General features: G+C 37.3%; 1 protein-coding gene across 2 annotated transcripts in view; it reads right to left on the reverse strand.

Moving 5' to 3' along the window:
• Nucleotides 1–17,249, reverse strand: part of SLC9A3 (solute carrier family 9 member A3) — a 53,734-nt gene that overhangs the window by 19,271 nt on the left and 17,214 nt on the right. For both annotated transcript variants that reach the window (XM_071553434.1, XM_071553433.1), the window contains exons 2-4: nt 8,638–8,940; nt 2,900–3,060; nt 806–884 (exon numbers count right to left, since the gene is read on the reverse strand). In XM_071553434.1, the coding sequence (XP_071409535.1) occupies nt 806–884; nt 2,900–3,060; nt 8,638–8,940 (543 nt within the window). The remainder of the gene's footprint in view (nt 1–805; nt 885–2,899; nt 3,061–8,637; nt 8,941–17,249) is intronic.

Here is a 17,249-nt window from a genome sequence, read left to right on the forward strand (position 1 = left end):
AACACCTAACACAGCTTAAACAGTAGAAATGGTTTGAACTAATTCTCTTGCAGAGAGAGAACAGCAAATAACCAGTAAATAAAAGAAAATTTTGGAGGACATCTAAATTTCTTTCTAAAATGCAACAACGGGAACTACTTTTGAGCACTTGGTATGTGAATGTAGCATTATGTAGAAAAATGAGGTTACTTTCTGTTAAGTCTCTCACCATTTTAGCTTTATTCAAAACCCACCAGATTTAATTTGTACAGTTTTTTTCTCATGTTTTGTAAACAAAAGTTTTCACAAAAGTGTATTCTAGAACATGCCAAAGTCACTGTTAAAACATTTACTCATAAGGTAATGTAGCATCATGTCACGCTAGCAATGGGAAATAGTGACTATATTTTTAGGTAAACAAAATTTCTTCACAATCAATGGCAAACGTGACTTGAAGGCACTAAGTAATGAGAAGTGAGAATGTCTATATGCAGCCTCAACATTCCTGGAATGCAGGGAGAGCATAGGCTGAAACTAAGGGCATGTTATTAAACACAAAGAAAACATATATAGCTGTCATGTTTGGTGATCTTAACAAATGAATTCCTTATATTCTGAGTCTTCTCAAAACAAAACAGATCTGATTAAGTTTCCCAAATATTTAGGCATATTTACCTACTTATTTTCCTAAGACATTTGTCTATGCCACACAAGTGTGGGAATATGAGTAAAAATGAAAAGGGCTGAAAAATAGGAGTTACCAATAGCATACCATTTAAAACTCCACAGATACCACATACGTGATACAGAATTCAATTCTACGCACCTATGCCTTTGAGACAGTCAATCCCCGTCACATTTGTTGCACCTATTGTAACAAAAGATTCAAACACATTGTACAGCACCTGAAAAACAAAATAGACAAACTTAATAATTGCTCCTGAATTGAGCCTATTAGAACAATCTCACTATGGGCCTCAACATTATGAATTCTGAAATTGTGTAGGACTGAGGAAAATTCTGTGTTGAGGGAGAAGATTTTGCAGATTTTATGTTTTTCCAAAATGGAAAAAATGCAACTGGGCAAGAAGAAACAAAAATTAAAAAAAACCCAAAACAACAATAAACAACAACATCCCCCAAAGCAACACTAAACCCCCCCCCAACTTTCCATTCCTCATCTCGGTATGTTTCCTATCTATAAGAAGGATTATTACATAGAGATGTGTTTTCTAAAGCATTTCTCACTATAAAATCCAGCTATTTTACAGATTTATTTAATCACAATAAGATACTTAGTAAGACGCTAATAATAAGATACTGAATTGATATATTTTGAACATACATGAAATAAGTTGAACATAAAAGAATAAACTATAATAATTGTACTAAAGCCTTTAAAATAATTGACTAATGGTGATAAGTGCTGAAAGTAAAGAATCCACCCTATTCATACTCCTGAGGAAGGAGGTTTGTACAAGCATCATTTTTGACACATGCCTGTTTAATCTGCTCTTATTCCTCCAGTGACAGAGGAGAACTTTACTAGGGCTTTCTCAGCCTTGTTGCAGCTAAGCTTGATAGTTCTTATCATATTTACCAGGTCACAGTATATGGGTTACTTTGTTCTGTAACAGTACATTTTACATTTTATGTTTTACATTTTTATGTTTAAAGAATGCCATGTAATTAATCCACTTTCTTCTGTCCTCGAGACTTTCCTTTTTCAAGGTAAGGCCTCCATTTTTTTCAAACTTCCTTATAGGCTGTGTTTTCTGACTCTTGATCATGCTTGCTATTCTCTTCTGGATTTTCATCAATGAACAATCATTTTTTCTTTTATTTATATAGAGAGTGTTTGTGTTCATTTCACAGTAACAAAAACTCCTTTCCTTCTGAAAGCAAGTGCGGTTGATACTTGAGGTCATCAAAGGTTTACTTTAATATTTGTTTCTGGCAATACCCCAAAACTACTAGTGGTACTGATATCCAAGGTCAATTAAGTTTCTCTGTAAGCCATTTCCAAACTCATGTGAACAGTTAGGCTGCTGCCAGTGACCTTGCAGTGCCTTGCTTTGTTGGTTGCAAGAAGTTAAGTCACTGAGCCTAGTGAACGTGCCTTACCCTCCTATGGAGATAGGCAGGAGCAGGATTAGAAAATGATCCAAAAGTGAATGGAAGCTGCATAGCAACTTGGTTGCACAACATCTGGCTGCCTTGGGACTTCCTGGTCCCTGACCAATACACTGCACTACAAAACTCTTGACTATTGTACTGTAAGAAAAAAATTTGTGTGAAAAGAAAAGGTGTTTGAATCAAAATATCAGTATAAATTTGGAGCTGCTTTAAGTCTATTACAGTCTTTCTAAATTAAAAAAAAAAATAAATTGACATGTTTGCAAAAAAACACAAGCCAAAACCAGAAACTTTCTAAAATGTCACACATTTTTTTCCAGACTGGATCTTTGATATATATCTGCTTGATATATAGAGGGAATAGGTACTATAACACTTTGGTGAGTGAGGTATGCGTATAAATTATGGGCATAACACAGATATGAAGAAAAGAGTATGTGAATTAATAAACATCAGCAGAGAAAGGCTTAAAATCCTTTCAACTAAATTCATTGAGTCATGAAAGCCCCACCTGAACAGCAAAGGCCCTGAAACTTCATTTGAAGTGTCCAACCCAGGACTGCATATTTTTATGTCACTTACCAGCTCCAAATAGCTTTCATGCTCAGGCATCGAATCTTCACAATACAGTGTTTGCAAGCAAGACAGAAAACACCAGGAGCTACCCTCCACTAGCCCATGAGCAGATACACACAGATACTGCAGTGTTTCTCTTAAGGGGAAAATGCACTGCAGAAGAAACCCCCTAGAGTTTGGCTGACTTTGGGATGTATAATTTACTTACCACAGTTACAGCATCATTCAGAAGTGATTCTCCAAAAACAATGATAAATAGAACTTCATTGACATGGACTTCTTCAAACACTGCCAGAACAGCTACAGGATCCACAGCGGCAATTAAGCTGCCAAAGAGAAGGAAGTCCAGCAGCCCAGACCTCAGTTTGCCTTCAAAAACAAAGCAAAAAAATTATAACCAGAGTCAGCTCTGTATTACCTATACTAATGTCAGACTGTGATATAGATGATACCACATCCTGGAAAATAGGGATCCTAAGGTATCAGCTGGAAAGCATGGTACAGACACTAACTAAGAAGCTCTGCATTGTGCCACTTTGTTTCCTACAAGGTTTGTTGGATCCCGCATTGGCTCACGTGGACCAAAGTTGTTTCTGGAGCAGGACCAGTACAGGCCTGTTCTTACAGCAAGTCACTTCCATATTTCAGCTGGCTTTGTATCTGTGTATGGTATGGTTTGTCCAATGGGAGTAAATTATCACAGAGTAACTGAGAACTCACAAGATGATAAGAGAACTATACCAGTGTGTGTGTGTGGCTCAGCTTCGCGAACGAAGATTTGGGAAGGGCTGTCCCCACGTGGGTGTGCCCTTCCAGCCTGCACAGTGGATTTTAGGTGAGGCTCAGCGTGCGCAGAACTGGCCCCACCGTTTAAGTCCTGAGGTTCATCTGCCACGGCCGAGCGAGCTTGGACAGTGACAGTGAAGTCCTCAGGACTAGAACCTACAGCACCCAGCATTTCCCAGGAGGTCTCCCATCCAAGTACCAATCTGGGGCTGACCCTGCTTAGCTTCCGAGATCTGACGGGATCGGATGTCAGGGAGGCATTTAACTGCCCTACTATACCAGTACTTCTGAAGCAAACCACAAAGTAGTTCACCTCACAGGTCAAATTTGACTCTTGATCACTAAGAACTTCTCCATTGAGGTTTAACTGCACTCAATGCAGCTGACAACCAGTTGTGGCCTTCTTATTCAAGTAGGCATTTATTGAGAGGTTCAGTTAAACCACTTGTTTCCAAATTAGGATTCATGAGGCCATTGTTAAATTTTCTGGAAGTGGACCATAAAAATAAATTAAGGACCAGAATGTACCTCAACATATTTGTGTTGTAGCCCCTTAGGAATTTTGGCAATGGTTTCAAAAGTTTGGGAACTACAAAACTCTGGCAACAGTTATCTGGGTATTTCTTTTAAACCTTCTTTTAGTTATTAAGCTTATTTTGTTCAGTTATGCAAACAGACTGAGACAACTATCACTTTCATTTTAAAGCGGCAGAAAAGATCTCTTTGCTCAGCTTCCTAAATAGCTTGAAAAATTTACCTTCTTTATGAAATCAAGAGCGGTATCCCCAGTCATTTTTCCTGGGGAAAAATTTCTGAAAGGGTAGAGAACAGTAAAATTTCCTTTACGTTCATTAATGGATGGAGGAGGAAGCAAGGTTCATTAAGAGGTGATGGTGCCAAAATTCTATGAGGAAGAGCAAAGAAGGAACATTTTGAGAATTTATTTGTTACAACAGTGCAGAGGTCCATGAACAAAATTAATCTATCGTTGTACCAGGCATGATTTCTACAGGTGAAGAAGAAATTCATCTGATAAAATGGTTTGAAACATGAGTCAGACAATGACAATCAGTAGCCGTAGCCACAGGATCAATATTGCATGTAAGGTACTTCCAGAACAACATGGCCACTCCTCTAGAATGAACTCTTACAAGGTGATCCTCCAAATTCAAAATATTCTGTGCTTAGAACATAATTAAAACAGAGACTAGATTCTGAATATTTTTGATACAAAACGGCATGGGCATATTTACTCAAGAAAAGCATATTTCTATGGGCAGCCAGAGACATGAGTAGACAACATCCTGCTAAATGTGACAATGGCCAATAATATGGTGGAAGTGCAGATTTATATATTCTCTTAGTTGCTCTCTGCCAATCACAACATCTACAATGTTTTCTGTGCAGTTTATGGGAATTGGTAAGGCCCTGAAAACAGAAATTCATTGCTTGCACAGACATATAACTACCTCATATTTTCAAAAATATAAATAGACTTCTTCACTCTTGGACATCCTGGGCTGTGAACAAGCACTGAGAGTAGGGCTGAAGCAGTGACCTTAAGTCTGTGCCAAAAATTCTGACAACAGCCTTGAACTTGAATCTAAGTAATGGCCCCACCAAATATTGTCCTTCTGTGGCATGCTTAAGGAAGGAACAAGTCCAATGACAATAGCTATCAGATATCAGGGTATAATAGAATGTGAGGTTTTAAAATAAATTGGCTCACTGAGATTTCTTATCTTTTTTATGTGTAACCAATTATAATCATTGGTACATTCTTTGAAGACTTGCAAAGCTAGTGAGCAAATATTTATGGGAAGATTAGGACACATCTATAATTCCTACAAAGTGCTGTCAGGAGGCATGGAGTTTCCGAATCAGACTTTTCCTTAGACTAATAACACAAGTTATTTCCAAGTGATATGTGACCATATACATGACTGTGGCTCATCAGAGGCTGGAGTGACTAGCTGCCAGCAATGACACCTAAGCAAGGTAAGTTTGCTGGGCTCAGTTTAAGACTTTTAGACACACTCAGCATGTTGCAGGTATGACCTAGACTGTACTGGAAAAACTGTTCTAAGCATTAGTCACAGCCACAATTATGCCACAATGCTGCATGTGTTAGTTCTCCAGCAGACGAGGAACTGTTTGGCACAATTAGCCAGGAAAATTTAAGATTAGATAATTCTGTATTTCACTTCTAAAGAAGTATTTAATTGTCGTTATCATCCTCTCTGTTTTCTTTCTGCAAAATATAATATCTACGAGGGTATTAAATGCAAACAAAGAGCTGCTTTTATGTTTATTTATGTAGGAAATCTATGCAATTTGGATTATGCACTCTTAAATTGATGGACACTACTACAGGCCCAGAGAGTTAAATGCCTCCCTGACATCCGATCCTGTCTCAGAATCTAAGCAGGGTCAGGACCGGTTAGTACTTGGATGGGAACCTCCTAGGAATACCGGGTGCTATAGGTTCTAGTCCTGAGAAGTTCACTGTCACCATCCAAGCTCACTCAGCCATGGCAGATGAACCTTAGGAGTTAAAGGGTGGGGACAGTTCTGCGCACGCTGTGCCTCACCTAAAAAATCCACTACACAGGTTCTAAGGACACACTTACATGGGGAGAGCACTTTCCAAAATCTTCATTAATGAAGCCTAGCCGTACGTAATACTGGCCCATTGAATGGCAAAGTTGGAAGTTACTTGGTTTTAGTTCATCTTTGTACTGGATTTACATTTCTACATTTTAATGATATTACTTTTAGCATTATTCACCTTAATTATAGAAAAAGTAGGATAGAAACAAAAGTATCCCATAGAATTTCAACAAGAAGCTACTATAAACTCTTCTAGAAAATTAGTAACTCAGCATTCTCCTATCTTCAACAAATAAGTAACAACAGCAAAGTTTTTCACAGAGTATGGTGCTGAGATCTTGCTAACATCTTGGAGGTCAACACAATCTACTTAGTGGATTAGGAAGTATGTGTTATGTAGGTATATTGAAGTCCTGCTCAGCTTTGCTGGAGAATGACACAATTTGAATCAGGGACAGCCTCCTCTGGCCTTTATCATAGCTGAAATTAGAACTCTAGTAAGTTATGTCTTCGTGGCAAAGACGGGTCCCCAGAGTATACCCATTAATACTTTTTCTAAACATTTAAATTCACCAGGCATGTCAGTTTATTGTTTGCCATTGTTAACATCCCTGTATTTAGCTTGTAGAGCTTTAGTTGTGATCTGTGGTGAGGGCTGATTCCATTGTTTAACTGCAAGCTCAGAGTTCTAGTAAACATGATCACTAAAAAAATTGTGTAATTATGAACCAGAACATGTTGCCAACAAATCCAGATTTTGCAAATAGTCAAGAGTTCTTTATAGACTAGAAGGAGAGGAAGAGACAGGTGAATTTTTCACTTAAAATAAAATGGTATTGGAAAGCACTTGCCTTTTCTATTTCACATTTTATGAAGAGATCAGTCCTTTTCCTTTGATGACTTGCACCAGCATAAAGTAATTATCATTCATTGTATTTCCCAGAACATGATGTTAAGAAAATAATTTGGTCGTATTTTTAAAGCTACTTGAAGCATTTTGGATATTTAAATAAATAAATCCTTTTCCAATCTGTTGCAATAGCCATATCCTTTTGTCAGGTATTTTGTTCCTGAATTCCTGATTTTATTTATAAATGTGATATTGTAGATGCAATATATTGTGCCTACTGGCTTAAAGCAGAGTAAACCTCCTATCCATGAGTCAACAGTGTTTGCATCTGAGTGCTCACCTTTGTATCTTCTAAAGAAAAAATTGTTGCTACTAAAGTGTGAGTTATAGTAAGGGAAATACGTAAAATGTAAGCTAAATATATCACAGCTGTCTGAGAGTCTCAAATGAAGAAGTCTGCAGAGATTGAGCACTGCTGTTATGTGCCTCTTCTATCAGCTCTGTGCCCTTATATTGTAGTATAGTTAAGACCCAGTGTATCTTAGACTCATAGAATGGTTTATGTTGAAAGGGACCTCTTACAGCCTCCAGTCCCACTCCCCCTGCCATGGGCAGGGATACCTTTCACTAGACCAGGTTGCTCAAAGCCCCATCCAGCTTGGCCTTGGACACTTCCAGGGATGGGGCAACCACAGCTTCTCTGGGCAAAGCACAAGCAATAGGGAATCCTCACTTCTTGGATTTGTTGTCTAGGAAATTGTTGGACAGCTCTCATTGAAATGGCCTTTTTATTTTTTTTTTAAGACATCTGCTACCTTATTCTGTAAATCCAAAATTTCTAAATCTTCAGTTAGAATTTCCAGCCTCAGAAGACAAAAAAAAAAGATGTGGAAATGTGTCACAAATATATACCCACTCACAGGGCAGTCCCATGGTGTAAAGGAGAGCACTCTGGTCTCTGAATCCCAAGGACCTCAGTTTGAGTCTCAGTTCGAGTCTCAGTGGGGACCGTCCCCTGGCAGTTCAATGCCTCCCTGCCATCCAATCCCATCAGATCTCAGATGCTCAGCAGGGGTCAGCCCCCAGTTAGTACCAGGTGCTGTAGACAGTCCTGAGGACTTCACTGTCACTGTCCAAGCTTGCTCGGCCATAGCAGAAGGACCTTACGACTTAAAGGGTGGGGCCAGTTCTGCTCACACTGTGCCTCACCTAAAAAACCACTGCACAGGCTGGAAGGGCACACCCACGTGGGGAGAGCCCTTCCCAAATCTTCATTCATGAAGCCTGGCCATAGATACATACATATATCCACTCAGGAACCTTTCCTTACTTAATATTGAAGCTGACTGAAGGAAGGCGCTTCCATTTCACAGAGTTTCTATCACAGCAGAAAGAAACAAACCCTTCAGTGTGTATTTTTGTCCAGGTGTCCATTAGCAGAAAGAATCCTGAGCTTTATCCTGAGAGTGTACACACACATTTAGAGCCAGACCATATGAGAGATGTGGATTCAAATTGCTTTTGTGCCATCCTCAGGGAAGATTTCTCAGGTCATTCTTAAATTTGCTAAAGATATTACAAATTGCTCCCATCAAAATTTAGTTTTTCTGCTTAAAGAATTGTTAAGTTGTAAATCATCACCTATCTGACAGTTGGTTTACAGCAGCATTCATGGTTGTGCCTTCATAAATCAAACTTACCCATTATTCCTGTCAGATAGACACCATAGAGAGACAAACCAGTTGTGGCAGCATTCCAGACTGTCCCAATGACAGCATACAAAAGGATGGTGCCAAGATTTCCAAAGAACAATCTATTTGGCATAAAATATCCAGCATCCAAAACAATGGGGGGCAGCAAATAGAAGAAAAATACAGTTGGTGTCAGGGTGAAGGAGGCAATGTGGTCTGCTGCCCATACAATGCCACCAAGGACGATACCGAGGACAATCAGCAGAGCGCTTTCTGGAACCACTCGAGTGACTTTGTGGGACAAGTGGAAAACTGCAAGGAAAAAGGGAAACTGAGTCAGAAATTAAATGGAGACACAATCTGAGCAACAACTGTTGTTAGCTGGCAATTTTGACTTCACACAAACTTCTGTTAGACCCAAAAACATGCTTGGAATGCACAGGACACAGACGGTATAAAAAGCCAGCCACTTACAGAATTCAAAAAAGGTTGATTTCCAAATTTTATCCAGCATTTTTTAACTTAGATGAAAACAGGATTCATTGACATTTATTATCCTTTATTGGATTATCTTCTCCATACAAAGTCTGTTTAGAGAAAATGGTGTTCTGTGCAAAGCAGTAAGTGCAAGACTGAAAAGAAATGGTGGAAATGCTGGAAATGTGTGACTTTATGGTTTATTTTTGTATCTAAAAATACACATCTGACCTCCAATAATTGTCTTTAAAAATTATCAGTGTACTAACAGGCATACTGGAAGATGACAGAAGAATGCTGAAAGAACAACTTCCATGACAAGTCTTTCTAGATTTAAAAAGACTATTCTGATAATGTAGCCTGCAGCATGAGCAGAATGAAGCTCATATCACGGGAGATCCCATTTGAGCCTTTTCCTCAAACCCTCCCTAATACAGATTTCAGTTAATTCAGAGGCTTTCTGAAGCAATGGGGGCTTTAGTGGTGGCTTCAAATATAGGTATATTTACGCAAAATTGTTCTGCAACAGGCTACTTTCTTTTGTACGAAGTGTCGTCAAATCTGTGTGTTACAGTAGTGTGTGAAATCTGCTAATAAAGACAAGCAGTACATGGCCTCTATCATAGAACAAGCTGTAGTGGCATGTTGTGGCAAAACTATTGAACTAGCCAGTAATTAGAGGGAAGGAATATTCCAAGTGCCATGAATGAATCTAAAGAGACAGGAAGACAGCACAACCAGACAGAAAAACCAGACTGTTCCAGGTGACAGAAACACAACTAAGACTGCAAATATATGTGGCAACATATATTTATTGTGCATTTGTTAGGTGTCTGATAAAAGAAAAAAAAAACAGAGAGGAAAAGAGAGAGAAGTCAAGTCTACAAAGAAAGACAGAACATGAAATAGGAGGAAGTGGCAGAAATGTTTGATAATAAGGAAGCACAAGTGGTTTAATTGACTTTCTTGGGGTTTCTGTGAGGTTGTTCTTCAGTTTATCTTAAGTAATGATGTGTCCCAGATGACTTGAACCCTGGCACTTTGTGATACTGACCCAATAAATGCAACTTTACTTACATAGCTTTGTGCTGAAAATGTGAGTTTCATTTGAGGGAGAAAATATTAACTAAAAGCCACCAGTTCTCCTAGTTTGAACATCAGCTGTGCTGAAGCAGTTACACTGCTAATGCAATTTAGCACAAAACTAGTTTGGACAAGAGCCCATCATTAAGAATTCCAGACTCTTAAGCCATAGTAGAAGAATCTTTTCCATGACCATGCAGAGATCTTAGACCAGGTTACTTTACTGAAAGACCATTGTTTTTCGTCCCACCCAAGTATTTGTCCTAGTCAAACATTTACTAGTTACCCTTTAGGTGTTTTAAGGTCCCCATTCCAGAACTGTCTGCTTTCATCTTGGCTGCATCTACACAGACAATGTTAGAAACATCACCCATCATTATAACAGCCCCATAATATGGTTCATGGAAGCTGTATGACCTCCGTGGTCTGTCTTATCAGAATAGAAAACAAGAAAGGAAAAATTATAAGAGCCTGCCTACACCAACAGCAAGCATGAACATCAATGTTACTGAGTGCTTGTAGACAAGACTTGAAAATGAAGTCATGTGAGAACACAGCTAAGAAGTGGAATTAATACAATAGCAATCAGACATAAAAAACCCCTGCATTCAGTGAAGCTGATTAAACCATGCCAGTTTTCTATGTTATCTGTGTCATGTAATCGAGAGATGAATAACACGTCACACAAACAAACACTGGAGTTTTTTGCAGTTCAATTCCTCTCTTTGTTATAAAATCCCTTGGGCTTGCTTTAGGGAAAAAAAAAAAAGAAAGAGAAGAAATTAAATGAAAAATACTAGCTACTATTCCATGTGTATAATTGTAGCATTTAACTTCTGAAAAGTGTTTCCTACTAGTCATTCTTGATTCCTTGAATTTTCAGTCAGTGAATTATCAACTAATTTATCACCTCACTGAGTAGGGATTATCTCCTTATCCCTGAAAATGAATGTTGCTGAGCTAGTCTTACTAACCAAAGTCTGTTTTTCCTACTCTTATGTTAGCAGATAAGCCATGACTACAAGAAGTTAAAGTTAAAAATTTAAAATAAACCTGTGAAGACTTTTCAGAATGAGGTATTTGGGAAAAAAAAAAAAAAGCTTGCCCAGCTAAAAATTTATATTCTGTAGAATTCACCTCTTTACAACTAAATCCAGTTTTGAGTTCTGGGAAGCCAATCCTATTTTGACTACAACATTGTCTCCTGCCATGTTCCCAGTGAACCAGCTCTATCATATCTGTCTGTTCTCTTTAACTCCAATTAACTCATTATCTAAGCCAGATTTTAATACTATCAGCAATAAATTCTTTTACTCTGTTAGTTTAGGGATGCAGGCCATGGACAGGAAAGTTATTGCTTGAATGAGGCTCTAGAGAACCTTCTTTTCATTTTTGCATTTGGCCCAAGCAAAATCTGAAAACTAGTCTCTATTTGGTTTAAGATAACTGCCTAACTAACTTTTCAGGCAGACAGCATGCAGTATGAGTAAGAGAAACACGTCTATAAACAGAGAAATATGTAAAAGGAAAATGCCACAACTGACGAAATTCAATAAAATAGCTTTAGACTAAGATGGCCTGGAACTTAGATTGATGTTTGAGTTCATATTTACACTTAGATTGATTGATGGGGTTTTTTGCCTAAGTGCATAAAATATAATTAATCAAGATTGTTCATTATGGCTACTTATTACATGCATGGAAATTGATAGAAAGATATTAATTTCAAATTCATTGTTTAATGTTTTTTTTACAATTCATTATCCTGATGTGATGTCCCTAATACATTCTGTGCTACAAATTCACATAATGATAGTACTTTCATTTCATAAAGTTTGTCTTTACTTGCCTAGAAGAGATCCAAAAATAGTCCCACAAAATGAATTATGTCCCCATGACAAAGTAGAATTGGAAGATTTAATTACATCTCAATGTCTAGCATGAGTAGGTGTTTCACATGACCGAGAGTAAAATACAATCCAGCAGAGTCTGTAAACTCCTAATGGACAAGGAGTTTAGTTTGATTCTGTTGTGAAAGAAATGACAAATGACAAGAAGGATAGCATGCAGTGCTGCTCAGATAAATTGCTCTGTAAGGCATCCAGAGATGAAATGAAGTCTATAGCATGCAGTGCTGCTCAGATAAATTGCTCTGTAGGGGATCCAGAGATGAAATGAAGTCTATTTGCACTGCTGTTAATAAGGAAAAGTATGTTAATGTATTTTAATAAGGAGAGGGAAAGGGTAAAGCAAGAAAAGTGGTAGCCAGTCCATGGCACAAGAGAAATAACTGTGCACAGGACAATTTCAGGTTTTATAAATTTTAACATTTAACATTTAGAATTCACCTGCATAAGTCTAGACACAGTACCAATGAAAAGGTTAAACATATGCCTTCCATCTAGTACATGCTAAAACTGGTTTGCAAGTGGGTTGGACTGGCTAGTGGGTAAACTGTGTTTAAATTCAAGCTGAGCATTGCTTAATTAGGAGCTTTCTACAAAATTAAGGAACAATTGCATGGTATAAACATCCTGTAATTTTTTGTTCAGAAGCTTCCTTTGAGATCCAGGAAAAGGGACTGTGGCATTTAACCTGATGAGAAAGATAAAACAAATTAGCAATCTATGATTTGGTGGCTGGAAACAATTTCTTTGGAGTCAAAGAATGAAACACACTTTAAGAAGCGAGTTGGGTTTTATGGCCTTTTAAAAATGCAGTAACTTAGATGAAGTCATTCACTGGAATTTAGAGTATTTAGTGAATTCTCTTCCTTTCTAAGGCCATCTGAGACTGCTTTGCAAGACATGATTCAACAGAATAAGCTTTTTCTCAGTTACTCAATTAAATGAAGACAGAAAGACTGGTTAAATAGTAAGAAAAATGAATTTTAAAATAATAAAGAAGACATATTGTACCACTGATTCTCAAGTAATGTGTGTTAACAAAACAATTTTCCTGAAGTGTTTTCACACATTTCTTTCCAAATTATCTCTAACAAAACTTATTTTTAATTAATACTAATTTTTACTTATCAAAATAAACATTTTAATGCCTTAATTCTAATTTATTTTTGCTTTGTTTCCAGCTGAAATGAGCAATTCAAGGTATATTTACCACCTTTTGAAAATACAGCACTGCAAAAATAAAAACCTGAAACTACCTATTTAAAATGCTGTTGAATCTCAGGATTTATGCAGTCATTTCAACACTGTTTCAAGGGAATAATTACATTTCCATTAACTCACAATGTAAAATCAAGGCCCTGAAAACACAGAAATTATTTTTTCATCTAATATCACTGTCCCAGTCCATCACAAAACCTACTGCACATGCACAGCACACAGCAGGTCATCCTGAAAAATCAGGAACTGACTTACAATAATTAGTAATTATAGTAATTCTTTTCCATATATGTTTGGATGATATCCAAGCACTCACAAAATAATTTAGAAAAGATTCTCAGCCTTATCCTTTCCATAGTTTCCATGAAAGAGTAGATATGAATTTGCAAAAGTTTCTAAGCTCCTCCTATCACTGCTAGTAGCAGGTGTGGTGTACCATATTAATTTTTGTTAGTGGGTCAAATATCCACTGACAGTATGCTATTAGTCTATTTTCCAGTTTTGACTTTTCATTGTCATTAACAAAGTTGAAGTTATCATACTAAATTAAGCCATGGGTGTTCAAATTTGGGATCCAAGACTTGATTCTCTGTAACTGGTGGAAACCCTTGCCATTGACCACAGTGACAGCAAAACGCTGCAAACTTCTTTACTTTTCAGATATGCAATTAATGGTATCTCCAAGGCAGTACATAATTAGATTTTTGTTATGGCACAACATTGAAACCTCTTAATAGAAGGCATTATAAGTTTCACAGAAGAATACTCTGTCCAAAGGGAATTCTTTCTTCTAAGCATCTTCCAGCAGTTGGACTCTGACTGGCAAGCATGAAATTTTTCTTATCTTATCTGCCTGTTCATATCCTCATTAGTATTATAATGAGGGAATTCCATTCAAAAATTGTTTACCTCTACCCTTTCTGCAACTTTTTCAGTGGTGTCTTCTGCAGCTGTATGTTATTACTTTAAAAAAACCAAATTCCAATAGCATACACAGCAAAAAATCTGCTTTATCTTGTCTGCATAATTGCTCGAAGTATAATCAAAGGCCTGTTTGTGACCTAAAATATATCAACTGTAATCAGCTGTAACTGGGCAGCAAAGCAGTTCAAAAGCCTCTGGAAAGTCCCTGTTCACTCCTATTATATTGGTTTACCTGGTTAAGGAATGGCCACATCCTCTAAAAAATAATACAGAGCACGTGTTTTGAAGAAGGGATCATTTTGCTTCCACCACCACTAGAAGACATGCATGCCTGACCACTCTCTTGCTCCAGCTCCATGCTACAACTTTAATCTCAAACTTCTCCAGAAGTTTTGCTGATAAGTGTAATCTCTACTCACTCTACTCTTTACTAAGAGAAGGTTTTGGACAGAATTTCCTGTTTAATGAAGATTGACCTATTTATATTTCCCTTATCTTTCATTATGGCTCCTTTTACTTCTCAGCAGTCATGCCCCCCTACTAGTCCTCCAATAAACTTCCTGCACTTGCTATACTTGATTTCTCTGTACTCTTATGTCTTCCATTTTCTACTCCATCCTTGTAACTTTTATTGTCTTCACATGACACAGCAGTTTTTCATCCTTGTGCATTGACTGGATCTCTTTTTAAGATCGCTGTCATGACTTGACTTCCTAAGTTTTGTACATGACCTAACACAGCATTTCTTGCCTGCATAGCCATAGGCACACCTTTCAACTAATTACAGTTGCTTATGTAGCCTGAATGGAGTACCCAGGAATTTTAATTACAACCATAAGTACTAGAAGAGCTATTTGGTTATGTAGCCAGGCCTTCATTGTCCCACCACCATATTTAATGATTCTCATTTCAGAGGATTTTTGTTCCAACTAAATCTATGTGAAGGCACACCACCAGCCCTCATTGCAAGTTAGACACATCATTCTGATTTATAGCCTGAGCTTGTTCACAGCTATTTTATACCCATTTTCCTTTTTGAGACTGAGAGTATATTTTTTTAATAGCTGATTTCCTCTAATGTTAATATCCATTTCCTATTATATAAGAACTGAGAAAAACATACTGTCTTTCATTGCCTGTCTTAAACTAAACCACTTATTTTCAGTCTTCATCTCTCTCTTTCAATTTGAGTTCACCTTCGTGGACTCAGAGCCATCAGAAATATAGACTGCATTCTGCATGAGTCATAGCAAAAGCAGGTCCAAGAGCATTAATAATTTCCTATCACAATCTACAGTTCAGCTATATCCTGGATTCACTATCACATTGGTGACTCACAGTCACCCTGTATTCACTTTGTAAAGATGTGCACCTCGCATTCCCAATCTCGTGTCAATTCATGTCATCAACCTTTGAGTGAAACTGCTCATGGTGTTACTGCATTTCAGAGTTCCCCAAGTCCTGAAGATTATGTTTTTTCTTGCACAGTAGTCAGATCTACATGAATACTAGTAAAGCCTACAGAAATGTGTCATCAGAAACCATCAGTAGGATGCCCACTTCTCTGTGAAGCTGCAAAAAAAACATTGAGCAAAACTAACCCCCTACATAAATCAATCCAAAAACTAAACTATAGTGACTTCCTCCTATGACTGACAAATAATATTCTTATAGTTTCATACTTTTATCTTATCCTTTCCTTACCCACCTGGAAACTGTTTTACATTCCGTCTTATTAGCAGATGAATTTAGACCTAAATCAAGGAAAAAAATCTTGCATTGTGTCCTACAAGTGATTCAATCAGAGCAAAGATTCAAAACATTAGGGAACTGCATTTCTGGTCTGTCCAGGAAGTATTTGAGCAGACTCGTCATAACTGAAGCTGATCATTATTACCTATATTTGTCTTTCTAATCTTTATCAACAAAGTGCGCTCAGGTTTTTTTTCCTGGTCAGGGGACTGATAGCATATTTTATAGTCCTTTAGATTCTGTTCTGTGGACCTTGCAACAACAGTATTCTGCAAGTGTTGTGAATTGATGCTGCCATTTTGAATTATTTAAATACATGAGGTAAAAAATTCTTAAGAAAAGAGCTTTCATGAATTTCTTCTAATCAATATTATTTTGAAATTATTTTATTAATTGGTACCTTGCGCTTTTACCAAATCTAGCAAAAAATTGGAGATTTATTGGAAAAAGCATGGAGTTATTTTACATCTGAAGAAACTCAGAGGGTATAATATACATGTATTGTGTAACAAGCAGTGAAGGCCATTTTTGGTATCCAGTGTTGGGTACTGTCTTAAAATATATGACATATACTAACCTGACTATTAATACTGCTTATACTTAGTCTTGGACATATTTTTCCCAAGCAAGACACAAAAGTCCTTCGTATTTAACTTGTTTGGATGAACTGGTTTGAGTTTGGTTTAATCCAGCTCAAGAAAGCTTGCTTTATTTGTCACATATGTAATGACCACCATTTACAAAGCTACAGCATCGTAATGAGCTCATTAAGCAGGAGATTTTGGGTCACTGTTCTTTGTAGGTGAACAATTAACAAACTATGTTAGCAATTAAAAATGCAACCAACTTACAGGTCAATGTTCTCAGCTGATAGGTCATAACATAATAAGATAGCCCCAAGTCAAATTCAAGGAAGTGTGTGAGTAAGCAACTATTACCTCTATAAGCATTTAGAACATAATGGAGTTTAAACAGGCAGGTACAGTTTATCATAATTATGCCAAATAGCTCTTTATTGAAGGAGCAATCCCACTGCAGTGCATGTGTGGTAGCATTTGGCCCTTATGGAACTGAACTGCACTGAAAGAAAAATGGGAACAGTCAAAAATAATATTTCAAAATGAGAGCAAAGCACACATTAGAAACACCTTGAAGTATAGTAGAGGATATAAAACAGGGCAGCAAAGGATTCCTAAAACTGCTTCACTATCTATGCAAAGGTATTAAAATTTAGTCTGAAAGACAATCTTGCTCAAGTTG

The sequence above is a fragment of the Pithys albifrons genome, chromosome 4, assembly GCF_047495875.1.
Source record: "Pithys albifrons albifrons isolate INPA30051 chromosome 4, PitAlb_v1, whole genome shotgun sequence".
In the NCBI taxonomy this organism is placed as follows: domain Eukaryota; kingdom Metazoa; phylum Chordata; class Aves; order Passeriformes; family Thamnophilidae; genus Pithys; species Pithys albifrons.